Below are 24,084 nucleotides of genomic sequence, written 5' to 3'. Positions count from 1 at the left end.
GAAAGTTTTAAATCTCTAGTAATGTACTCAGCAAATACAGCATGTCAAAGAAATTGATATTTCATGTGCAGCTGTTACCAAAAATAATGCACAGGTTGCTTTATTTGGTGCACAAATTTCGTCTGTCTAGATCAGCCATTAACTGCAGTCATGGACATTAACAAAGACAAGCTTGCCATGGCATTTCAGAGGGTTTTACGAGTGCTCTGACTGACAGCTTTGTTAGCTTTCACATGCTTCTGTACGGAAGCAAAAACCAAAGCTGAAACCCTAGGCCTCTTTTTTTGCAAGATGCTCTATCCAGGCAAACCTAAAAACTTGAATTTAGTCACTTAACACCATTCTAAAAATAAATTAACACTGGCATGTGTGTAAGACCTATAGCATCATACTTTCAGAACTAAACCAGAGCTGATAAGTCTGCTAAATAATTACTGCTAATTAAGTGTGGTCACATCTTCCCCAAATGCCAGATAAGCTCCACAAAACCACCAAAGACATAATGACACTCTGCCAGCATGGTGGTTTGCCACAGTATCCTGTTCAGATCTTCCTTGGGTGTTCTGGTAGGCACAAGGAAACACTGACATCCACCCTTCTGCTGATACTGCACTGATGCAGCATTATTTCTTTATGCAGCAAATAGGGAAGCTGACAGTAGAAAGCAAAGTGGCAATGATTCATGTGCTGTGGGCATTATGAGAAAGGTGTTTTCAGAAAGAATCCAAAAGGTGGAATTCACTTCTAGTCAAAGTGAATATTTCCAATTCGGTGCTATGCTGGTGGCACATTACATTCTTTAAAACAGGAACATTTGTGGTATTCACTCTTTCATGCCCCCTCTCAGTAAGGCAGCACAAGGTGCTGTGACGGAGCTGCACCTGTAGGGACTGCCATTGAAGCTGAGACCGGAGCTTACTGGTCTTCTGGACTAGGTATTTTCTGGGTGGTCTTAGGCAGGCCTTGTTACTAGAAAGGATTCAGACCTCTGCTACACAGCAAGAAGCTGCTGTCCATAATATGAACTTTCTTTCTCCAGGCAAAATAGATTTTTGAAGAAAAGATCCTTCTATCAAATTTGTCAGAGAATTTATTATGCTTAACTTCTTTCACTAGCTGCTTCAGGAAGAATTTAAGGGTTCTTTGCACTTATTCCATTTAGAAAACCAAGACAAATTAAAAAGAACTATCCACTTGGGTACTGTAGCAAAGCTCTGAAAGAAGTGTCTCCCTTCAGATTTTTTGGTCTCGATTTTATTCCTTGCAAACACAGATCCTGCACTTAAAGAGACTCAGCAAAATCTTGGGTGTTTGATGAACAGCAAAAGCCTTTGTCTTTGAGTTACACAATGGTACTAGGAATATAGTGCAAATATAAATACAATCACAATCATAATTTTGTTAATTTACATGTATTTTCATGTGAAAAACCTGGGTATACAAAGCAGAACATTGGAATAATGACAATCGCCTAAAACATTACAAGACTCATCTTTAACACTGTGTAAAAATTAGTAATTATAAATAGATACACAATTACATAGTGAATAATTTCTCTTAGTAAAAATGAAATATTTTGAAAGTTAAAATTACAGCAAAAGTATGCAACCAATCCTTGTTAAGCCAGCGGTTGTACACCTTGCTGTGTCAGCCAGCCCTCCTCAAACTGCAGTGATATGCTCAACTGGAAGACATCCTCCACTCTGCATGTCAACTCAGCCTTTAACAAGAGATCACAATGGCTTGGAATGAAGCACACGTTTACTGTATTCTTCTTAGTCTATAGAAATGCTGGTATTCAGAATTTTTCCTAGAACAGACACTTTATTTGTGCTGAGAGAGATTTGCTGTCTTAATCACAAATATGTTTTCTAGTAGTGATTTTGTGACACTTGCTAATGGTGATTTTTGTGGCATTTGCTGTAATGATGTAGAAAAATTCAGACGATGAAGCCTCTGTTCCCTTGTCTGTTACAGGATCCTATGAACCCACAGCCATGACCTCTCAACACTCACAGGCTAAGTAACCTTTTGGGTAGTGACAACTGCTCATTAAAACTATTCTCGTATTTCATACCACAGACATTTGTGAAATCAAACACAGAAAACAGAGTATCAGATCATGACCATACAGCATGTTAATGGATGAGGTACACATAAAATAGAAGTGTTTTAGGAGGCAGGGAGAGAATGCAATTGCATGCTGCTCTGGCCCACACTTCTCCTGGGGCTGACTACTGCTAAACAGCTGAGAAGGGCTCTGATGTGCCCTCCCCACACAGGACACATCATTAGTCCTGCCCACACCAAGTTGCCTTGCACCTGGGACAGCCTCAAGAACTACAGACATAAAAAAGATTAGTACAACCTCTTTTACTTACAGGAACCAGAAACATTCAGGATACATTTTCTTGTGTCAAGTTTTTCACCAAAACAAAGATTACGTAAACACACTGAGTGCACATATTCCCCTAATTTCACCTCCTAGAATTACACAAATATGGACAGACTTGCACAAAAGCTCTGAGAACTAGTCACACTGTAAAAACAATTTGCACCATAAATCTGTATTACTCTCTATCGCAGGGTTAATAGACCTATGCCATAGTGTTTAGAAGCTATCAATACCCTTCTCTTTTTAAATCACCTGAAACACAGCATTGATGGGAAACCACAGAAATTTCCTTCCACAGTACATCAGACAAAGAATAGGCAAAAAAAAAATTTTTTTTCTAAAACACTAATGCATTTTGTTTGTTAGTAAAAAGTAACCTCTGTCAGAGGCATTTAAGCAAGGATGATGGAGAAATTAATACTTTGGTAAGCCTTACTGCCAGCTAAATGCCTATAATGAAAAGTAATGAAGTGCACTAGGTATGTTGCTATGCCTTTTTTTCCTTTAAAACACCATTAAATATTGATAAGAACTTACATTCCTTACCAATGAGGGTAAGCATTTTATGAGTGCAAATTCAATTTTAGTTTTTACTCCTCACAAACATAGACTTTATTCCTGTGTTTTATATTACGCCTGCACAAGACTTCAAGTCTGTGATGTGTCGTAAAAGCATAATAATATAAGTGCCTACCTTTTTCAGGAACCGTACTCCATAGGTAAATATATAAAGGTAAAATGTAAATCTCCACCTGCAAAAGGTACAAGAGGTTAACTCTAAGATACCAGCTTTACATATTTTACAGTTCAACACATGATTTCTTATAGCACTGCCAAACCACCACACCCTGGTTACACTAACAGAAGTTGAAGCAAAATTTTAGTTTGGTTTTCTACAACTTTTGTTATCAAGCATTGTGCTCATTTGCCTGTTTTTCCTGGCCTCTCATTAGCTCTCTAATACTGGCTAATTTCATCTAAACAGGGCAAAAAAACCTCACACATTTTCAAGGATAATTATGTTTTTAAAAGTTTCATGAAAACTAGCAGGCCAGTGGAGGAGAGAGGACAATTTGCCCATCTGTGGCAGGAAAGTTCACCACTTATTAGACACCAGGAAAGAGATAATAAAAAATTTTGTTAAGACTTCAACAGGTGACTGGGGAGTACTGCATGTCAAATAGACTTTAGTAATGAAAAGCACCATTCACAATGAGCTGGAAATTCACTTGGCAGATTCCAGCACTTCACATTTGGTTTTCAGGAGTGCATTTGCATCAGACAGATATGCTGGATACAGATACACATCCATAATTTACATCCACTTTCCATGCATCCCTTGATAAAAATGATCTACATTTTCCCAAATGCACATGGAATAATTGCTGGGCTTCTGGTTTTTCTTTTCAGACAGAGGCAAATTAGAAACTAAGAACAGGATGCCATGGAAAATAAGAGAAACCACTGAGATTTAATACAAAATCATCTTCTCCTCTATGTCTTTCTCCTGGCTTCAAGAAAAGAAGACAGAGTAACTTCCGATCTTTTGGACCCACTACTCACTTAAGAAAGAACTACTGGAAGTCTAAGGAAATAAAATCATAACCTTGTGCAGTATAAATTCTTAGAGGAATTCCTGTTGGGTTTTTTTTCCCCAAGGGTGGAACTGACTACACACACATGCTTAATATAAGCACCAGCGAAGTAATATTCGTAACATGTACAGAAGGATGAGATTTAGCTGCCTTCGTGTGAAGCAATGCTGCAACGTGAATCATCTTCAATGACATATTTAACAGCACTTACAACTTTCTTTCCACTGGCAAAACTATTAGCTTCCAGTTAATTGCCACTGGAGCACTTTGAAACATTACTGGAATAGTTACAAAACTGAAAATGTTCCCATGTAAAACAAGGTTAATCCAAACCTTTCTCTTCAAGGCTACTTTTACAAGTATTTAGAAAGACAGTTGTGTCGTACATAAATAACCCTCTGACAATTTCAGGAGAGTATGAGAGTATAAGAACATCAATGAAATTTAAAGTATAAAACTTCAGTTGAATAGAAACTATCTTTTACACTGCAGTCTCCATAGCATGGCAGAAATTAATTTATTAAACTCATATGGTAGAAATAGCAAACCCTTCAAGGGTTTGGTCACTGAACTAACGTTGCTCACCGTTTTCATACTGGCAATTTCAAGATACTGTAAAAATAGAGTACTTGGAGGCAAAATGTTAGTTGTGCTGGCAGAAACCTTCAGATCATGCACATGAAAGAAACAGCAAGGATAGTATTATGAAGGAAGGATTTATTTGGGTGGCAAATTTCTCGTTAGGCCAGTCCTACAGCCAAAAACCTTGCCATTTAATTTCAAGGTTACATATATCATCCAGTGGAAGTTTGAAGGCTGTCACTGAAAATAAAAATATTAGGAGGAAAAACCTGTCTAACCTATTCACTGATGAGCGCTTACAATGCCCTTCTTTCACTCCTAAGTGTGAGCAGCTATGATAAATTCCTTGCAAAGAGTTTTATCACCTTTTACATTTCTCCAAGCAAAATTCGTAACATGCTCAAGGGCTTTTCTAGCTTGCTGTTGGGAGATGCAATATTGCACACAGGAGTTCAAAGGCAGTCCGACATATTTGAAATACATTAATAGCTGAGTTTTAGCTGGTGGGTGTCAGGAACTTTCCAGTCTGCATGGACATTTGGAAGACTCTGATTTCAGCATTTCCTGCAGCTATCACCCCTCAAAAAATAAAAAGACCCTTTCCCAAAACAAGCAAATTAAGAAACATTGATATCTCCATCTAACTTTCCACCTACCTCCCAAAGCACGGACACTGCTATAGATTTGCGCTAAAGCCTTGGATTGCCCTGGAAGGGACTTTCTGGAGCTTCAGAAAACTCTCAGAGCCAAGATCCACTGGGTATTACCTGAGTCTGCCAAAACCAGTTAACTTGCTTCAACCATTCCACTGCTACAAAGATGATAGATGCACACCAGGATATGATAGTATGTGTTCTTTTTCCCTAACTTGCTGAACAAGTGTACCTGGATTGAGCACCAGAAGATGAAGCAAGGCTAAGAATTGAGTGATATACCAAGCTGGTCAAAGTGCTAACTTCTTAAAGAAAAAAAAAATATTGATAGAAAAAAACCCTCATTCCTGCTGAACAACAAGCACAAAAGCTATTCTACAAACTTCTGGCTTGGTCAAACTCCAATAAACAAAAATTCCAACCAAAACAAAGTCAGGATTGGCCCCCGGCATGTTTATCATCATGAAGCAGCTAACTGATGGTAGCAGAGCAACAAAGGACTTCCCATTGCTCTGTAGCTGGCAGCTAGCTGCTTTTTCTGCAGACTTTAAAGGGCAATTCTCCCAGCTCAATACCCCAACTGGAATCTCAATCTCATACAAGGAAGTCCAAGGAGTTTCCCACATTGTCTTACCGGTAGATGGAAATCTACTTGTAGATGGTTTATTGCTGCACTTAACAGTAACACATCCAGAGGCCAAAGTAAAATAGATAAATGCATACTCAATAACTTGGGATTAAAGACAGGAAAAAAAGGGACAGGAACCAGGTTATGAAGCTGCATTATTCACTTAAAATCATGCAGACAAGGACAAAATGTATGTGAAAAATACATTTCATACAGTGCACATATGTCCAAGCAAGACTCCTCCAAATGTGAGTTCTCAAATCAATTCTCTTGAAACAAGTACTCTAATGTGAATGATGGATTTCAGTCTACAAAACATACTTCTTTATCCCTCTATTTGGGTCTCATTGAAGCCCACTAATGAGGAAATGCAAATAAAGGGAAACAGTTATGTGCAGTAATCACACCCATTCACAGTATAGCCCAGTGTTCAAACCACCTCTGCATTTTGGGAACTTGGGCTAAATGTTCTTTCTGTCTGAACAGGACATCATAGAAGAGAAGGACATCTTTCTTAAGTGTGAAGTTATCAAGTCTTACTCCAACTGAATTCACAAAGCGGTAGTTGATAAAATGCTGTCTTGAATTTGTACTAGATAATAGTCCCAAATCTAACGCTAGAAAATGCCCTCAGCCTAAGCACAGTCTGAATAGTTACAGACCCCAGGGAAGGGAAGATGCCTGGCCGGTGGTATAAACCCTCCTAGTACCCTTTCTAATAGCCTGCTTAAGGTCCTCGTTAAGCATCAGCAGCTCATGCTGAGTGTCCACAGGTCACTGGGTACTGTTGTTGTTTGGTCACAGCTGGTTGTCTTCAACAGGGAAAGCAACAACTTCTAAAGCAGCAGGAGCAGAGCCCAAGAGACTAGGAAAAGCAAGGCAAGATCTGTACTAAGATATCTCTTGCTCCCCTTTTCCCCCAGCAATACTCTCTGCCCCATCAAAACCATACAAAGGAGGCCACAAGGTGAAGCACTCCATCATGGGTGACTGCCACATCAATTCACACTTAACTGAAAGATGAAGACAACTGAAGCTTCTCTGTTTTGTGAGAATTTACTCTGTCCTTCAGACTTCAAACATACCTTTGGTCAGTTGTATAGAGACACAAAATTTGAATTACTCACATACAAAGTGTACTGCTCGAAAGACTTTTAAGTTAGTTTAAATCCAGCAAACCTGGATGACAGCACTCAAGGCACAAGTGTTCTGGAAGATCTGATCTATCTGCTCGCAATAAGGTTTATGACATTCACTTTAGTCCCCCACTAAAGACTTCCAAACTGAACCAGGCTTGCATCTGGTCTGCTCAAACTAAATAAGGGAGATCAAATGGTTTACATATGGAACTTCTGGGAAATTCTTCAGGTTGTGCTGTTGCTTACCAGGCCAGTGTTTCCAATGTGAATGTGACACACTGCAGCAAAAAGTCAACCTAAAAAGTGACTCTTCCATAACAGAAAAGTTATTTTCTAATGTAGTCTTAAAAAGAATGCTGTAGAGTCCCTCAAAGGTGCAGAAGCAGATCTGGCTGCTCTTTTTCTATATTTGAATGCATTCCCAATCCAGAGAACAGTCAGTTTCTTACCCTCTCAACCCTTTTAACTTTGAGCTGCTAATGAAATTTTAAAGATGCTTCAGCATGATACAGAACATCATCTAAAATGATGGAAAAGATGGAAAAGTTGGAGAGCTTCCACCAACTAACCTGCTATACCCCACGGTATGCTCAATTCAGCAAAAACTATTTATGTGCCCACTTGATCAAGCACTTCACTGATTTCATCCATATGTCTAGTCAGGTTCCCTTCATCATACTGATGAAATTTTGTCCTTCAAATTTTCCTCTGAATTTTTGCTCTGAAATGTGAAATTAAACTTCAGCTAATAAAAAAAAAAATTGTTCAAGCAGTGCTCAAGCAAAGCACCCCCGTACTATTTACTTTTTGCAGAGCTCAGCACATGGGGTTCATGCTCTGTCAGGAAGATGCCATCCTCCCCATGCACCTGCTGTCCAGCTGAGTGAGCTCAGCATGGCTGCTCTCCTAGGAAAAATGGACACTTCTTCCTAGGGTAAGGGTGAAGTGGCACAAGGCCTCTCTGCTCCTGCAGTTTTCCCCTTCTTCTATTTCTTTTGCAGGAGGACTGAGCAGCCGGGCTGTGAATACCAGCACTCCTACAGAACTTTGCAGCACCCACCTTGCAGAGCACAGTGCTTATGGCTTTGATGCCAAACCAGTGTCTGCTCTCAGCAATGGTGTGCAAGGACCCAAAGCTATCCAACTTCTCACAACCAAACATCAAACACAGTAAATGCATAATGTTAAAAACATAAAGGCCATTGTGTTTCCGGAGTTGTAGCTGTTATTTACAGAGATGCCTTTGCCATTGGTTTGCTACAGTCAGGGCCACAGCAATGTAAGAATGTCACACTTAAAAACAGTTAACATTAAAAAAAAAACCTCATCATATTTAGCTACTAGTCATAGGCTCACCACACTGCCTGCAGTTGAAGAAACTGGCTCTTTGGCTCTGAAAACTATTTTCAGAGAAACTGCAGATGCCTGAAGTTTTTCCATGGAAATACACTTCAGTAAAATGTCAGATTTGCTGTTCTCCATCATCCACTGCTCAGCTTCTGGCAGTGGCTGACAGACCTCTGGGCTCAGGCTTTGGGCTGAAAGTCAGACTGAGCCAAATGCAAACTCCACATTTGCAGGTCTTGGTTCTGGAGATGAGAAGGCTTGAACTGCCATTACATAGCTTGTTGTCCATTTTAATCCCCACAATCTGAATGGACTGCACAAACATAGAGCTGGGCTATGGAATTATCAGCTGGGACTGAAAACTACTTTTAGTTGCAATGGTTTCCTTGGGCTGTGAAAAGTATATTCACTGTGAGAGTGCTCAAAGGAGCATTTCTGAGGCTGAGTTTAAACAATATTCAATGTTTATTTCTTTTAAATGGGAAGCATCACTAAGTTCCACACATGCTCACTGTGACTTAAAGCAGTCTATGTTTTATCCTCAAATTGCATTTTTCTGCTCCCCCAAATACAGTACAACAGCCTTCAACTTTCTGATTCACTCATGAGGACTTAATCCAATTAACGTTGCCTCTGACATAGCCAGAGGTATACATTCCTTCTAGATGACTACATCTAAAGACAAATATTTAGAGGATGTTCCTAAAAAAACAATGGACTCTGAACTTCTGGATCAACTTCTTAATATTTGTGACACTATCTACCAACCTATTATACTCCAATTATTAAGTTAAAACCAAACTAAACACAACAAAGAGCAACGCTTCTCCTCTAAACCAACAAAAAATTCCCCTAAAGATACTATTTTTAGGCAATAAATAATGTAAAAATACAAGACAGAGCACTGAAAAATAATGCTTAATCCATCCAATAAATAGCAGCTCAAACAGTACACTACACTAAATCTTTACTAGTCTCATACAAAGCTGCAAGTATGACTGTATGGTTGATGGAAGTAGCTCCACTGTTCCAATTTGCTGCCTCTCCCCAGATTTCTGTAATGATAATTTGCTGCATTTCCACAAAGCCTGGCAGGTGCAGGCAGATATAAAAAATGTTAATTAAAAATAATACATAGGTAAATAAATGAATAAATAAAATCTTCTTGCCTCTTTTGGCCATGGTATTGCTGTTGAGTCAGTCTGGACCATGAAAATGGTAAACAGTTCCTGCACTATGGTTAAGCAGATGTTATATGAGGAAGAAGGCAGTTATGCACAACTCACTAAGATGTGCAAAATAGCAGGTATGATAAATTGAGAAAACTGTATTGCTTTTCTCTTCAATCTTCTGGATTAAGACTTGACTGTCATCTGATTTTCCTCTTGGTTGCAGTTTGAATCAGTTATTTAATATTTAGTATTACAGTGCCACTTGAGACTAGTCCTGTCCTAAATCTGTATGCTCAAAATGCAGCTCTGAAAGTCTTAAGAACAAAATTTAGTAGTGCAGAAAAGAGGAAAGGAAACACAGTACTAAATTTTGAAGTGATGGAGTTTTATAAATAATAAAGTGTGTTTATATAATTAGGCCAGAAAATACGCATAATAGAAAAGGTGTTTTGGTAACTCATTCTAGGTTACACAGTTTCTGTTTAATGGTTATGCAACTGTTCTCTTCTGAGTATTTTGAGGGCTACATAAAATAAGGGACTGATAAGACCTCAGAGATCTATTAGCATAGCCAAATCCTGCTCTACAAAGAGATACTACCTGGAAAGCTCATGGGAAGCACACATAGAAAAACCAGATGTCACCGTGTAAGAGACGGTCTGAAGATCCCCATGCACTTTCCCTTGTGGTCTGAGCAGCAGACCTGTTTTCTCATCAGTGATGTTCAATGCAAACAGCTGATGAGTCTTGGAGTGAAAAAACAACTCAAAAGTCTAATAGGGACCTCTACTCTCCATTCTCACTAGTGATCTCACAAGTCACCTGTTTTCAGACACAAGAGCTGCTCACTGTCCCACTCTTTTACAGTTCTAGAGGAATGAAAACTAGAATCTTCCAGACTGCGTTTGAATTTCACCTAGCAATGTTGTCCTACCCACGATGGCCAACATATTTGTATGCATAGTGCACCTTTGTGACAGGTAACCACCTTCTTAGACAAACTTGTATTAGCTGTTTTGTTTTGCTCCCATGCGGAATGTTACTTTCCTGTAGCATTATGTGTGCCCCAGATGGGTTTTTAGCCTGCTAAAGCAGATGTTGAACTCTTAGGAGTACTGATCTTTGAGGAGGTAGGCTAGGTGTCAGTGCTGTTTCCCCACTTCCCTGAGGAAGCCACGTGGCTGTGCTTCGATCCATGCAGCACATCCCAAGTTTGTGCACAGCAACCACATACCCTCTTATTACACAGGTAGAGATCAGTCTGAGTGGGTCTGCTGTGCCTTCACATTGTGTACTTCCATTTCAGAAGATAAGCTTCCTCAACTTCTAAGTGGGAGCTGCAGTGCTATCAAAGCTAAGACTGGAGGAAAAGCAACATTTTCAGCAGTATTTTAAAACCTTGTCTTGTCAATTTTGTTTTCCCTTTTACATGCCAAAGAAGTATATTTACTTTGTCATTTAGGTTCCTTCCCCTTCCTTGCCTCCCATTCATTGCTTGTTGAATCACTGAAAACTTTAGAAAAACCTCTACTTACAGTGAAGGCTTTTTTTTGGTCCACTTTTCATTTGTAAAGATTTATTACCCTTCAGTATTCCAAGCACTGCACAAAGAAACAGGGACAGGAAATTTTTTTAGTACTTGTCTTGAAAAAGTGGTGTTATCAGAGCAGCGGAAATGAAACTAAAGAAGCCAGAAACCCAAATTTACCAAGAAGCACCATCTAACCAAACTATACTCATTAGTCTTGAAAGTATTTAAATATATAAGCACAAGGCATAGCATTAAGAATTTCAAAGCACACTTTCTGCAGTACCTTTCACTGAATATTTCCAGTCTGACAGTCACAATTTCAGGCTGTTTCATTGCCTGATCTCAGATTTAACTTGCAAGTAACCAGGACTACATGAGCTGCTGCACTACTTGAATCCTCCTGAAAAATTAGTGAAAAATTTAACTCTCACATACCCTTTTTTTAATCTGCTAGTTTCTTGAACTTCAGGAAAGTGAAAAAAACCCACGCCTGTACGAGCAAATCCTGGTCACCAGTCAATACAAGCAGAAAGGCCTGTCACATTAATGGTACCAGTAAAATGTAATGAGTTCATGGATTTACATAAAATGCAAAACAGTATCATAGAGATGAAGTTACCAGAAAGGTCCCCATTGCAGCCTGGGCTCTGTGTGCTGTCACAGCAGGTCTATGTATGCCTATCCCGGTGAGACACCGAAGTAGGAGAAGACAGAAGCTGTATCAAACACTAGGTTACTGCATGCCTGTAGCTACATTACCCACCACAGCATCATCCCAAAAAGCATTAGAGGAACTAGCAACTTTCTCACCTCCATCAGCATTGTGTACACGTTCTTGCAGAGACCACTACTAGCACTACACATATTCAAGCTACAGGCCACTGCAAGCCCCTTTCCATTGGCGGGCAACTTACTAACACAGAAAACAGTGTAGTTATATGCCTAGTTACATGTAAGTGAAAAATGCTAAACAATGTGGAAGTTAATTCTCCTCTTAACTCTGTCTCTGTGAAGAGGCACAGTCCATGTAGCTATAAAATGAAAGGCAATCTAATATGAAAAAAAAACTGTAACAACATAAATACAAGAGAGAAGAGAGAAGTAAGGATTTGCATGCCCATTCATTCACTGCTGTGCATAAAATAAAATCTTACTGCCACTTAACTCTTCAGGGACCAAAGTATTTTCATAGAGCCTGACTGCGACTAGCAACCTGTAGAGGACAAATCATATTCAAGTTTCTTTCTTTTGGTATAGGCACTGGAAATAGGAAAAGATACCAAATAATTTTGGACTACTCAGTCTGTGCAGTTTGCAGTCTCCTGTGGAAGAGAACAACCTACTGCAAAAGGCAGTCTTGTTGGACCAAATCTGTATGGATTCAGTGTGAATTTTGCAAACACCATTTTCTAGTGCTACACATACAGAACAACTCTGAAGACAGCAGAAATGGGAGTAAGAATGGTATCCATCTAAAGTAGCATTTTGTTCATGTTTCTCTTTTTTAAATGAAAATAAGAATAGAACTTGGTTGATATCTGCACTTAAAGAAGACTCTAAAATTCATCCACGTGAATGAAGAATTTGTTCTGAATTCGAATGTAACACTTCAAGAATAAATATAATGTGTTTCATAAAGTTACTACAGCCTAAGCAAACATTGCTCATGCCCCTTTCATACTAAAAATACACAACAGGTCAAACAGAAGTTTAGTTTGGATTAGCAACAAAATTAACATCTGGGAAACAGAAAAAGACAAAGCTGTAGGGAGGTAAAAAGTACAAGGTAAAAAATTGCACAAGTAAGCACCAAGACATATACAGGAAGCAAATACCAAACATGCAGGATAAAACCAATGAATAGAGCAGAAAGTGGTGTGAAAGCGAGGAAGAGAAATGTTTTGCTGTCTTATCCCTCTTCTGCCCAGCTTTTAAATCCAACATCATGGATGAAATAAGGAACTGCCAAGCACCATTATAGATCTGAGAAATAAACGCAACCTTCACTTTTAATAGATAAGAACTATTTTACACTATTTGCTATTCTGCTTGGGCAAGAATGATTTTATTATTGGAAAGTTTAATTACAGAGAAATTAATAAGGCTGTTAAATTTTGGCAGCAATGAAATATTTTTAAACAAGAGAACAAGACATCAGTACCTGAAACACACTAACAAATGGTAAAAACACAGCCCAATGCCTCAGCGAGAACAAGAGTGATAAAGTTGAAGAAATTCCTGTGCTACATTCACAAAATATCCTCCCCAAACTATCAAGAGTCAGTTTTTAAGCCCTGTGAATGCCATCTACTAAGCTTAAAAAGCAGTCTTCAAGTCCATTACATTTCAAGAGGAAATGGCCTCAAGATGTGCCAGAGGAGGTTCAGGTTGTCCACTGGGAACAATTTCTTCATGGAAAGGGTTTTTAAGCATTGGAATGGACTGCCCAGGGGAGCGGTGGAGTCAGCATCCCTGGAAGTGTTCAAGAAACAAGTGGACCTGGCACTTAGTGCCATGTTCTAGTTGACAAGGTGATGCCTGGTCCAAGGTTGGACTCAATAGTCTTGGAGGTCTTTTCCAACCTAAATTATTCTGCGCCCAGTCCAAACTCTTGCTTTCTTGGCCATACATCTCTTGTGGCTCTTTCGAAAAACCACAGCTCTGTCTCCATATTCCTTCCCTTTCAAGACATTTGTCTCCAGTGTTTGTCAACCTCATTTAAAGCTGAGGCTGACTGAAGGCGGCAGCTCGTCTCTTCCACAATCAAGAACTAGACAATTTAAGGTGCATGGAACACAAGAATGAAGCTACTGCAGCCTTTGCGTTTTTCCTTTAGTTGTCTTAAATTGTTATATTGGGACTGTAATTTTGGATTTACGTTCACATTAGGGAGGAATTACTTAATTTCCATAATATAACATAATGGTGAGCACATACAACCCACAAGAGAATGGAAAATTAGTTAATTATAACCTTGCTTAATGTACAGTGATAATGTTAAGTGATGGTGTCTTTGCAGGATGAGCACATGAGTTAATTTAAATTTATTAATTGTGTTAAAAACTGTGTCACAGAAGGCAGTAAGGGCAGGGAATTCAGAGCTTTAAGTAATCCAATTTGATGGAAGAGGGAATTTCCTAAGATGCAAAATAGTAAGTGCTTAAAGCACTAAAGTCTAAAAATATGATGAGCATATTATGAGGACATGGCATGGACAGCTTTGCCTGTCTGCTCCTGCAGAACAGCATGGAAAGAGGGCTGGCAACTCCTGACACTTAACCAATGTTGCAATTTCCCCTTAATACCATGTTTGGGCAGTGAGAAGTCCTGAGGCCCAACTTAAAAAGACAAAGCAGTGATCACAGATTCATACATGGGTACGGCAGATATGGTAGGAAAGGGATCACGAGGGAAACTGCCAACCTTGCCCAATGCTGGGGTCTGTTTGCTACCAGTCCTGAGCTAGCTGGAGCCTCTTGAGCAGCATACTATGGAGCTGCAAGAAGGCTACCACCATCTTCGCCTTCTCCAGATGATTCAGCTTTCTAATGCAGCATGATAGCAGGGCAATGATAGCAGGGCAACAAGAGCAGGCCCAGACCCAGTGTTTTACTATTCAACATTAAAAAAACAATGACAGGAAGAATGAGATAAAGAGTATAAACAGAGCCACAGGTGTAGCTGCTCGGTAGAAAAGTATTCATTCACTCAGCCTGTGTTAATCTAAGCCCTTGTATTAGAGCTGGCAGAAGGAAGAGGTGCACTCAGAGGACCCATGGCACACCACACCCTGCTCCACCACATATTGTCCTCCCACCCTGTCACATCAGGAGGGGCAAGATGGCTGTAGCTACTTCCCCTGCTTCTCTCCTCCATCACATCAACATCTAAGCTTTCACCATGGATACAAGTACTGCCCATGCTTCCCTGGTTTCCCTTCTGTTACTTGACTGCATACACACTCTCCACAACCACAAGAAACAGAACTCCAGCAAGCTTATGACCCACAACAAGAAAATCTGACTGATGAGCACCCTATGTTTGCAAGCACAGTAACCTTTAACCCCAGAGAGTATAGTGGGTTGCCCTACAAAACAGCTGTACAGCCAGCTGTCTGGCAGGGCAAATCAGAGAGCAAGGATGCAGAGCTCAGGGAGGCGGCCTTTACTGCTTATTAGCTCTGCAATGGTAGCCTGTGCTGCTGAACTACAGCTTGAGCCAGCCTGTGCAAGTATGCCTAATATAGATGTTCCAAGAGGCAAAGCTGAAGGCATAAACCCACAGCAAACCACACTGCAGCAGCTAGGCTTGATTGCTGAGAGTCTGCCTTTGGAAGTGTGAGTGCTGGGCAAGCTGTGTGTTGGAGAGGAGGTACATGGAAGATGTTTACTCTTGATTTAGCAGAGAACAAGTGTTACAGAAGAATTAAAATTGCTGTAAGTGGCTGTACTGTGTTCTCACAACTTTAAAATTAGGACAACTTGCCAGCCATTGACTTATTTGTGTGTCCACGGACTCAAGCCACAAATTACAATGTATTATGTAACTCAAGGCAACCAGTACTACCCTCTTCCTCTTGGAGCAGGGAAACCATCAGTGAACCAGCGCTGAATGACATCATACAAAACCATGTATTTACACAAAATAAAAAGCTTCAACTGTACGTTTCTGCAATGACTTCATATATGGATTAGAGAGTAGCAGACAAAAGAATTAGTAAAATACAGAGCTATTGAGTGCTACCTTTGTGGAGTAACATTTCACCCTGATGTAAAACAGATCACGATTTCTGTCTTGGTTTCTACATACTCAAATATGACTCCAGGCCTTTTTGCATAGCTGTAGTTTCCCTGACATGAGTCTCAGTAGAAATGCCTCATTCATTTTTACCTTCTATAGAGACCTTGCATTCAAGCACATCTCCCTTCCTTTTCAGTGATGTTACTAGACATAATACTCTCAAGAGAGTAACAGGTCCTTGAATGTATTAACTCTAGAGTGTAGATGGAACTCTTACAGTACTATGGTAAAACTGCAGTATTTTACATGCTTAGTATAATAATATCTGCCAGATCATCTTTGTTACTCTGCACTTCAGTTACCGCTTGCGAGCAATTAGAGTCTGCTTTCTCAACCTCCCTACCACCTGACGCTATAATAAACACTTCTTGCACTCAGCAAAGTCACATCTTCCCTGCTCTGGAACAATTTCACAGACTCCTAACGCCCTTCACACTTCATTGAACATCTATGTCCTCCCTCTATAAGCTGCCTCACAAATCTGACTCTACCAACACCTGAGCCCCTATTCCCTACTTGCCCTTCATGTCACAAAATACCATTTGTTTGCAAGGCTCTTGTCTTCCTTACCTCTGTGCTCCAGTTTCAGCACGTGATATGTCAAAGGCTTTACATTAGTCTTCACAACAGTCTTCTAAGCAAACTATGGACACAATTCACTTATCAACACAATATCAGATACCTGATTGCCCAAGTAACTGAAACAATCTCTTTAATTACAAATTACTGCTGACATACTGCCTCAGGAAAGGAATGAATTCCATGAAACAAACATGAAATCCTGTTTAATTACTCTGAGTGTGAAAACCTGCTTTCACTACTCAATTTTGAATGTGCTCCTTTTTTCTTTTTAATTAAAACTCCCGGTTCTTGCACAACAAAACAGGCATTGCTGTTCTCCATCTTTCTTTATCCATTCCATCATTTCCATATGCTTGTACCAAGGTGACCCTCTCTCCTCTTCCATTGTCTTTCTAATTTCCTGCACAACCCTTGTAGTATCTACAGTCACCAGTTTTGCATCTGCAAAGTACCAAAGCTTCAATTAAATTGAATAATTATTTTAATTAAAAATGGCAATGGGACAGTTTGTCCTGCTCACACCAGCCTAGCAGCAAAATGGGAAATAGTGTCAAGACAACCCAGCTTTATAGGATTGACCAAGGAAGAGCCCTTCTCCCTCCAAAGACAGCATTCCCTGAGTAGCATAAGAGCCAGCCTATTTTGTTCCCCTTGTCTTACACTAACATTATCATTAAATCTGTATCACCTGATAGATGAATCCTTACCCAGACATTCATAGAGTCAAGGTTGCAAGAACCCAACTAGTTTGGGTAGAGTTGTATCCACATTGTTCAGGGCTGGAATACTGGATAGCATACGCCCAGGGTCTACTCTGCATTCGTACAAAATACAGCTCTGAAACATCACAAGAATTTGTGGGTTTGTAGTTTTTTGGTTTCATTGCAGACACAGAGAGGTGTACACAAATATCCACTTCCTAGTCCTCAATTATATCACAAAATACCATGTCCTTCAGAAACCAACACCAGAAATAAAAATTAACTGTTGCAGTATTGTAAAAGTTTCTCTGAAGCACCAATGAGTTATTTCATTCGAGGTCACAGAAAGTTAACTGAAATACTGAAAGTAGTAAAGAAGTTAAGTATCAGCAAGAAAAAAATGCAAATTACTCCGTTTTTTCATCTGTACAGAAGTGTTTCAGTCCTATTAACTGTTTCAGTACAAAGTGTGTCAGAAGAAAGAAACCAGTAATTACATAGAGGTTTTCAATACTATGCCACATTTCCAAGTTTGCTGCTATTTCACAGTCACTTCCAGAAATTTTTGGTTTTCCTTGATACTATCTCTTTCAGGTGAGACTGCTGTCCTATGATCATTTGTCAACAGAAGCACCTGCCCCAGGAACTCCTCGGCATAGCACGCAGCCCACAGGAGGACACAGCCCACTGCAGCAGGTTACAATGAGAAGGAGCAACAGAACTAAGTATCCGCCCATTTAAAAAAAAAAAAGGAAAAAAGGAAAAAAGGGAAGGGAAGGGAAGGGAAGGGAAGGGAAAGGATTCAGAATTACAATAGCAAGGAGAACCACTAGCTGTTTATCAGCACATTAGTCGGGTGTGCAGTTTCTCTTTCACCTAGCATCTGATTGAGTTATCAGTGCTTTAGATCTGAACAGACCAGATAACCAAGGAACAGAATATGCCTCATAACTGGTTAGAGGGTGAGGAGGAGCAGCCATTCCTGTTCCATGGAAAACAGCAAAGGAAAACAAGGGAGATAGCGTAATTCTGTGGCCATTGAAGAGTAACTACCACACTTGCTGCAGAGCATGTAGCATGACTTCACAGACCCATCCCCCTGTTCGCTTTTCTGGTCATGAAACACTGGTTAGTCCTTCATTCTATGTAGCACTGGAGCAGTTGACAAATCATAAATAAATGGACCCAAAATACCATCTACCACATATTTTTGCTCAGATCAGAAGTGTGTTAGAAGCTGATTTAGGAGAGCCTGATGCTATTAGAAATTTAGAGCTAAAAGCCTATTTATTTTCTAGTGCTTTACTGCTCAACACAAAGCACAGACTGATGAATTCTTTCATGCATTTTGTTAAGATTTGTATCAGCACAGTTCAGAATTTCAACAACCAAACAGCTGTCTTCATCTCTTTTCCCTTGCATAGTTATTTTTGCAGTAAAATTTTGTAGGAGAGAATTACTCTGCTAGTTGAGGAAAGCAGTATGCCCAAGAAGTTGCAAACAGCCCACAAAATTTTCACACAAATGTGCATAACAAGCAAAAGACCCCCAATCTGTATTTCTCTGTATCTATACATGTACATGTGCACACACACACATATACAGTCATAGATGGATAAAATCTTCCTCCAAAGCAACATGCACAAACAAAATTTCAATTCCTTAGGAAAAAGAATGTCTAGCTAGGATATGAGACAGAGGCTCTTCTCTCCCCTACATCAAAACTAAAAGACACCCTTCTTTCAGACACTTTAGTATCCAAGCTTCTTCTAGAGAATAAAGAGGGGGGAAAAAATAGATCTTTGGCTCTTAAGTCTGCACATTTCCATGTTTTCGCATTCAGAATGTTGTATAAACTCAAAACATCTCTCTTGGCCATATGTCTCTTCCAGCCACTCCTTAGAAACCATGTTAAGTGTCTCTAATAAACAGCTTGCTTAAATGTACATAGCTGTAGGAGAGACAAGTCATCAGCCTGGATGACATTCCAAAATCTCAGGCTAGCAACTTATGGCATCACATTCTTTCCCTTTGCTCCAGACAACAAGGGGGGAGTACAGAATGCTGTCTCTTTCTATACTACTAAGTCTTTGAGAAAACCAGACATGCCTACACACTGAGCAGAAACACAATGCATGGAAACTGGAAAGAAACTGGAAGTGGTTTGGGAATTACTACTGCATTGGCTTTCTGATACATCAAAACAAACATGTCAACAAAGACATTCTTGACTCCTGTATTCTGTCTGGCAATAAGCGAAGTAATTTTCTTGATGTTAGGCTGTGCCATAGGGACAGAGAGAAAAGAATAATAAAAACCCAACAGAAATACATCGAAGTAGAAAAGTCCACTTTGCACACTCAGTTGACCACTTTGTTTCCTCCTTTATGCATCTTGGGTCTGTCAAGTTGAGGAAAGGAGCGAAAATGGTCTAAATTCACACAATAGAAAAGAAAGCTATGGACAGACTACCCCCCACAGCTAATATAGCAGGCTAAGTGGCTGAGGTTTGAAGTCTGAGGTTATACTAGGTGTATACCTTTCCTAGTGACTACAAACTGTGACTAACTCCAGGTTTCATGCCAGAATCACCAAATCCTTGGGATACAAGGATTGACTTGCTAGTAAAATAATACTCAGTGCTGCATTTATCACGGTCCTTCTGACTGGATCATTAATCACCACCTGGTGATTATATACATCAATCACCACTGAGTGAAATTATCTATTTCATATTTCATATAAATACTTATCACCATAACATCTGAAAGCTTAAGCAGGTATGTAATACCACTGAAGTCTCACCCCTAGGGTCTCTATGGTTCCAAGAATCAAATTATACCTTCTCTTTCCGACTGATACACTCTATGGCAAGAATACTGGTTAGGGTTCCTGAAAAAGTAATTTATTTTCACTATAATGCTGTGACACAAACAGTATCTATACACAAAAGATTTTATTACTGCTTTTTCTTCATATAACCATCTTCCCATGGCCAGACTATCTGACAAAGACTGGTAGCAAAGGAATTATTTCATCTGGAAAAAAACCAAACCAAACCAAACCAAAAACCCCCCACAAACTAAAAAAAAAACCCAAACAAAAAAAAAAACCCACAAAAAAAACCAAAAACAAGCAAACAAAACCACAAAAAAACCAACAAAAAACCCCCCACAAAAACCAAACCAAACAAACCCAAACACCTACTCCCCCCACAAGAAACAGTGTAGGTTTTGGAGTTTCTCTGCACTCTGTTTATGGCCAGAATTGTAATTGCTTGAAAAGAAAAAGAAGGGAAGGGGTAGAGAAAGTGAGAAATCTGGGACAGTAAGAATCTAGTAATGAAGTTACTGGCATGGTGTGTTTGGGGCTGGATCTTGGGTGTCACTCATCTCAGGCAAGTGTGTTTATTGCTAAACTTCACTCATTTCACTCTCAGCCTTTGTCATATTAAAGCTACTCTACCTTAGATAGTGCCTACGCTATTCATTTGCAAGAAAGATAAGGCAGTCAAAAATGGCCTGCAGCCCTTCTGGCACAGCTCCTTTTCCCTTCCATCATGGAAAAGCCACTCTGGGCCCAAGGAACACTTTGTCTAGCAGTAAATTGAATCGTCTCCATGTAAAAAGCGTTGGAGCTCTTTTTAAGCAGATCCACATTTGCTGTGGGTTCTGTCACTTTTATTCCCAAGCACAGTCAATCAGTGCTGTTGCCAGCAAAACTGAAGCCTTCTCTGGAGGGACAACAGCAGCTCAGCAGTAGGTGTAGGCAGAGATCACTGTCATTTTGCTTGCTCTGTTCTTGCTTATTACATAAGGGCACATTTTGTTCTGTCGAAATTCTCCACTGGCACCCGAGTTACTGCAGACTTGAGTGGTCCCCTTCCCATGACTGTTGTGGGAACACATACTTTAGGCGGCTCAGAGCTTCAAAGCACCTGCCACACACAGTCACTACATCTGAAAAGCCACCCTATTAACTCAATAGCTATGAAAAGGCTATGGACCTCATACCAAGGGATTTTTTCAGTTCAAAATAAACTGAAGTACCTTGCTTAGTACCCTGACGGACAGGTTTAACTAAACAACACGTTAACATCCATACTGAAGTGATAAAAGGGTAACCCTGGGTTCCCAGTGGTAGGCTAACTACATACCAGCCACTTTGTCCAAGATGTGTCAGGACAGCTGGTGGCACACACTCCATCACTGGAAATGCTCCCAGGGCAAGGCACACACAATTGGTTGGAAAACACCACATTCCCACAGCGCTACATACATGTAGAAATGGAGAGGCAACTCCCATTGCACCTCCTGCAAACCATGAGCAAATAGAACCTGATGTATCCACCTATTATTTGTGCCATCTTGCCTCTTTTTGGTCTGTCAGCACTTCACTACAGCTTGACTTTACCTTCCAGTCTGCATTCATAGCATCCTATTTTAATAATGTACACCACAAAAGAGCAAATTCAGTACCTATTATGAGCCTATCCATGCCAGTATTTCATGGTATGCTTAAATTTTTCTACCTCTTGGTATGCCCAAATGTGCTGGCACCAGTGCAAGGGAGCGAGGTCTTTGAGCTGAGTTACAGAGGCAGCAAAATATACCACCCAAATACGCTAGCTCTAAGGCTAATACAGCTGTAACTCTTCCCAAGATTCCATAGCCTTTCTTACAAGTTAAGAAGACAAGTTAACAGCAACAACCCTTGCAGAAACAAAGGTTGTTCTTCACTGATCTCAAAAAATGAGTAACTCTAAGGCCACTGGCTGCTGGCAACAGGATGACTAGGTCTATCCATAATCTCACCATGCCTTGATTTATTAAATATTCAGTAAGGAGGATTTTAGCTGTAAATACCACAGAAAGGACTTAAGCATTCTGACACTTAAGTTCTTCTGATTAAAGGGCAATCATCTTTAGACAATTTATCTTTTGTCTTCTTTTTATTTAACAACCCAACTGCCTTTCATCTTTACTCCTCCATCTCAGATCTCCATCAGGGTGTATTGGCAAAAGGCAGTGCTGTAAGGACAGCACACTAACACCAGGTGACTTGTCCTAAAGGATCAGGCTGGTGCCCTGATAGTATAGAATCACAACTACATGATTTCTACTGAAAATACACAAAAAGTACTATCTACTCCTTCAAGAGAATGAAGATTGTTTTTTAAGGAAGTTATATTCTACCAATTTGTATAATATTCTACCTGCCTACAAAAATACCTGTGAAAAACAAAGAGGAAAACCAATGAGAACACAGGCTCAACAAGACTCAAGAAGAGAACATGCATCCTTACATGCTCTCACAGAACTTCCTAAGGGTGCTGGGTTTTTCCTGGTTGCGTCTTTGTCGAAACCAACGTTGAATGCTGCGTACATCCCAGTCCAGTTGCTTGGAGAGGCCTTCCAGCCTCTTCTCATCTGGATGCTACAAAACAGAGAAGCACAATAATTATTTTCTTGCCCAACTGCATTAACACTTTAAATTCAGAACCACTGTAATGGACTCTTGCCTTCTCATCAAGCCTGCCTGTCAGACACTTGGATACACAGAAATATATTCACAGAAATCTCAATTGGCACATTCCTGTCTGAATACATTTACAATGACAATTAGTAATCTAGGACAGATGCTGTAATATGACATGCAGGTTCATTACTAGTAAGAAACTTTAAAGGGACAATGGGATTGAAACTTCCTTGAAATTTGGAAGTGAAGTTTAGTAGGCATCAAATGCCATGCATTTCTGGAGCAGTGGTGCTTACAAACACTTCACTGCCTGCCACACACTTTACCTGTTCCATCCTCCTAAATCAGGATCTTTGTCCTATCCACTGTTGCACTAGGGAAGATGGTTTGACTGACACAGAAAGATGATACATCCCATGTTTGTGCATGATAATGTTAAAAAATGAGGTCAATAAACAAAGTGACAACTTCAAAAGGAAAATAACCTTGACAACAGGGAGAGAGAACTGTTTTCTGTAAAACTAAGTACACACAAATATTCTCCACAGCAGAAAATGTGGAAGTCCCATACCATTAATGTGGCTGCAATCCAGAGCAGAGGTAAGGCAAAAGAAACTGAGTTTGTCCTTAATCTGAAGAGCAGTATAGGATGAATCTCCAATCATACAGCAATTCTACATGTACAGTAAAGCAGGTGTACTACTTATATATTCCTCCTGATCACATAGTTTTTTTAAGAAACAGAAAAAGTTTTTGGACAATCTGTTTTCTGGAACTTTAGCTTTATTTCTGCAAGCCAGTTACATACATTGAATGAGATACAAGAGCTCTTACAACAAAGAGTTTTAAATTTTTAAATGTTGCAAGACATAGACCAGGAAAACTTTTGTTAGGCTGAAGTTTTGTCTATCAGCCTCCAAGAAAACATAGGAAAGAGAGGGAAATGAAAGGATAAGACGAGAAGGGTGAAGCATTTGCCATTCATTTCAATGAAGGTTTTTAGTTAACCAAGTTATCTACTAGTTTTTCAATGGAAGGTTAAGAAAAGCAATTTCTGTCACCTTAGAAAAATGAACTGTTTGATGCAGTTCTTGGGAGTTTTGACTAGAGAGAACTGCTGTACAGGATTCAAAAAAGGCAGTTAACTAAATTGGACAGTTTCTCTGAGAGCAGCTACCAGATTCTTGCAGGAAAGCAGATGCTTTCCTTTGGAGCTCTTCACACACAGCTATTTCAGGCCCTGTGTCAGACTACCAGATTCTACAAGGAAATATTAAAAACAAACAAACAACCCCACAACAAACAAAACCTAACCATTCTTCCTTCAGCTGAGTCTGTGCAAGAGCATATCCTGCAGCTTTCAGGAACAAGGCATATGCAATTCCCTCCCTGAAAACAGGACAAAAGTCACACCAAGTGCCATGGTGATCTCTGGGTAGTGTAGGACACACAACCAAGACAGATCCACAGCATATTTCACT

General features: G+C 39.8%; 1 protein-coding gene across 2 annotated transcripts in view; it reads right to left on the bottom strand.

Annotated features, from left to right (window-relative positions):
* Positions 1 to 24,084, bottom strand: part of CERS6 (ceramide synthase 6) — a 112,687-nt gene that overhangs the window by 51,446 nt on the left and 37,157 nt on the right. For both annotated transcript variants that reach the window (XM_042041708.1, XM_042041709.1), the window contains exons 3-4: positions 22,431 to 22,561; positions 3,090 to 3,147 (exon numbers count right to left, since the gene is read on the bottom strand). In XM_042041708.1, coding sequence (XP_041897642.1) covers positions 3,090 to 3,147; positions 22,431 to 22,561 — 189 coding nt within the window. The remainder of the gene's footprint in view (positions 1 to 3,089; positions 3,148 to 22,430; positions 22,562 to 24,084) is intronic.

The sequence above is a fragment of the Corvus kubaryi genome, unplaced genomic scaffold, assembly GCF_017639235.1.
Source record: "Corvus kubaryi isolate FWS band 111438036 unplaced genomic scaffold, C.kubaryi_AGA036_p1.0 37396, whole genome shotgun sequence".
Lineage (NCBI taxonomy): Eukaryota > Metazoa > Chordata > Aves > Passeriformes > Corvidae > Corvus > Corvus kubaryi.
Note: the sequence above shows the minus strand (reverse complement) of the source record. Positions and strands in the feature narration are given on the sequence as shown.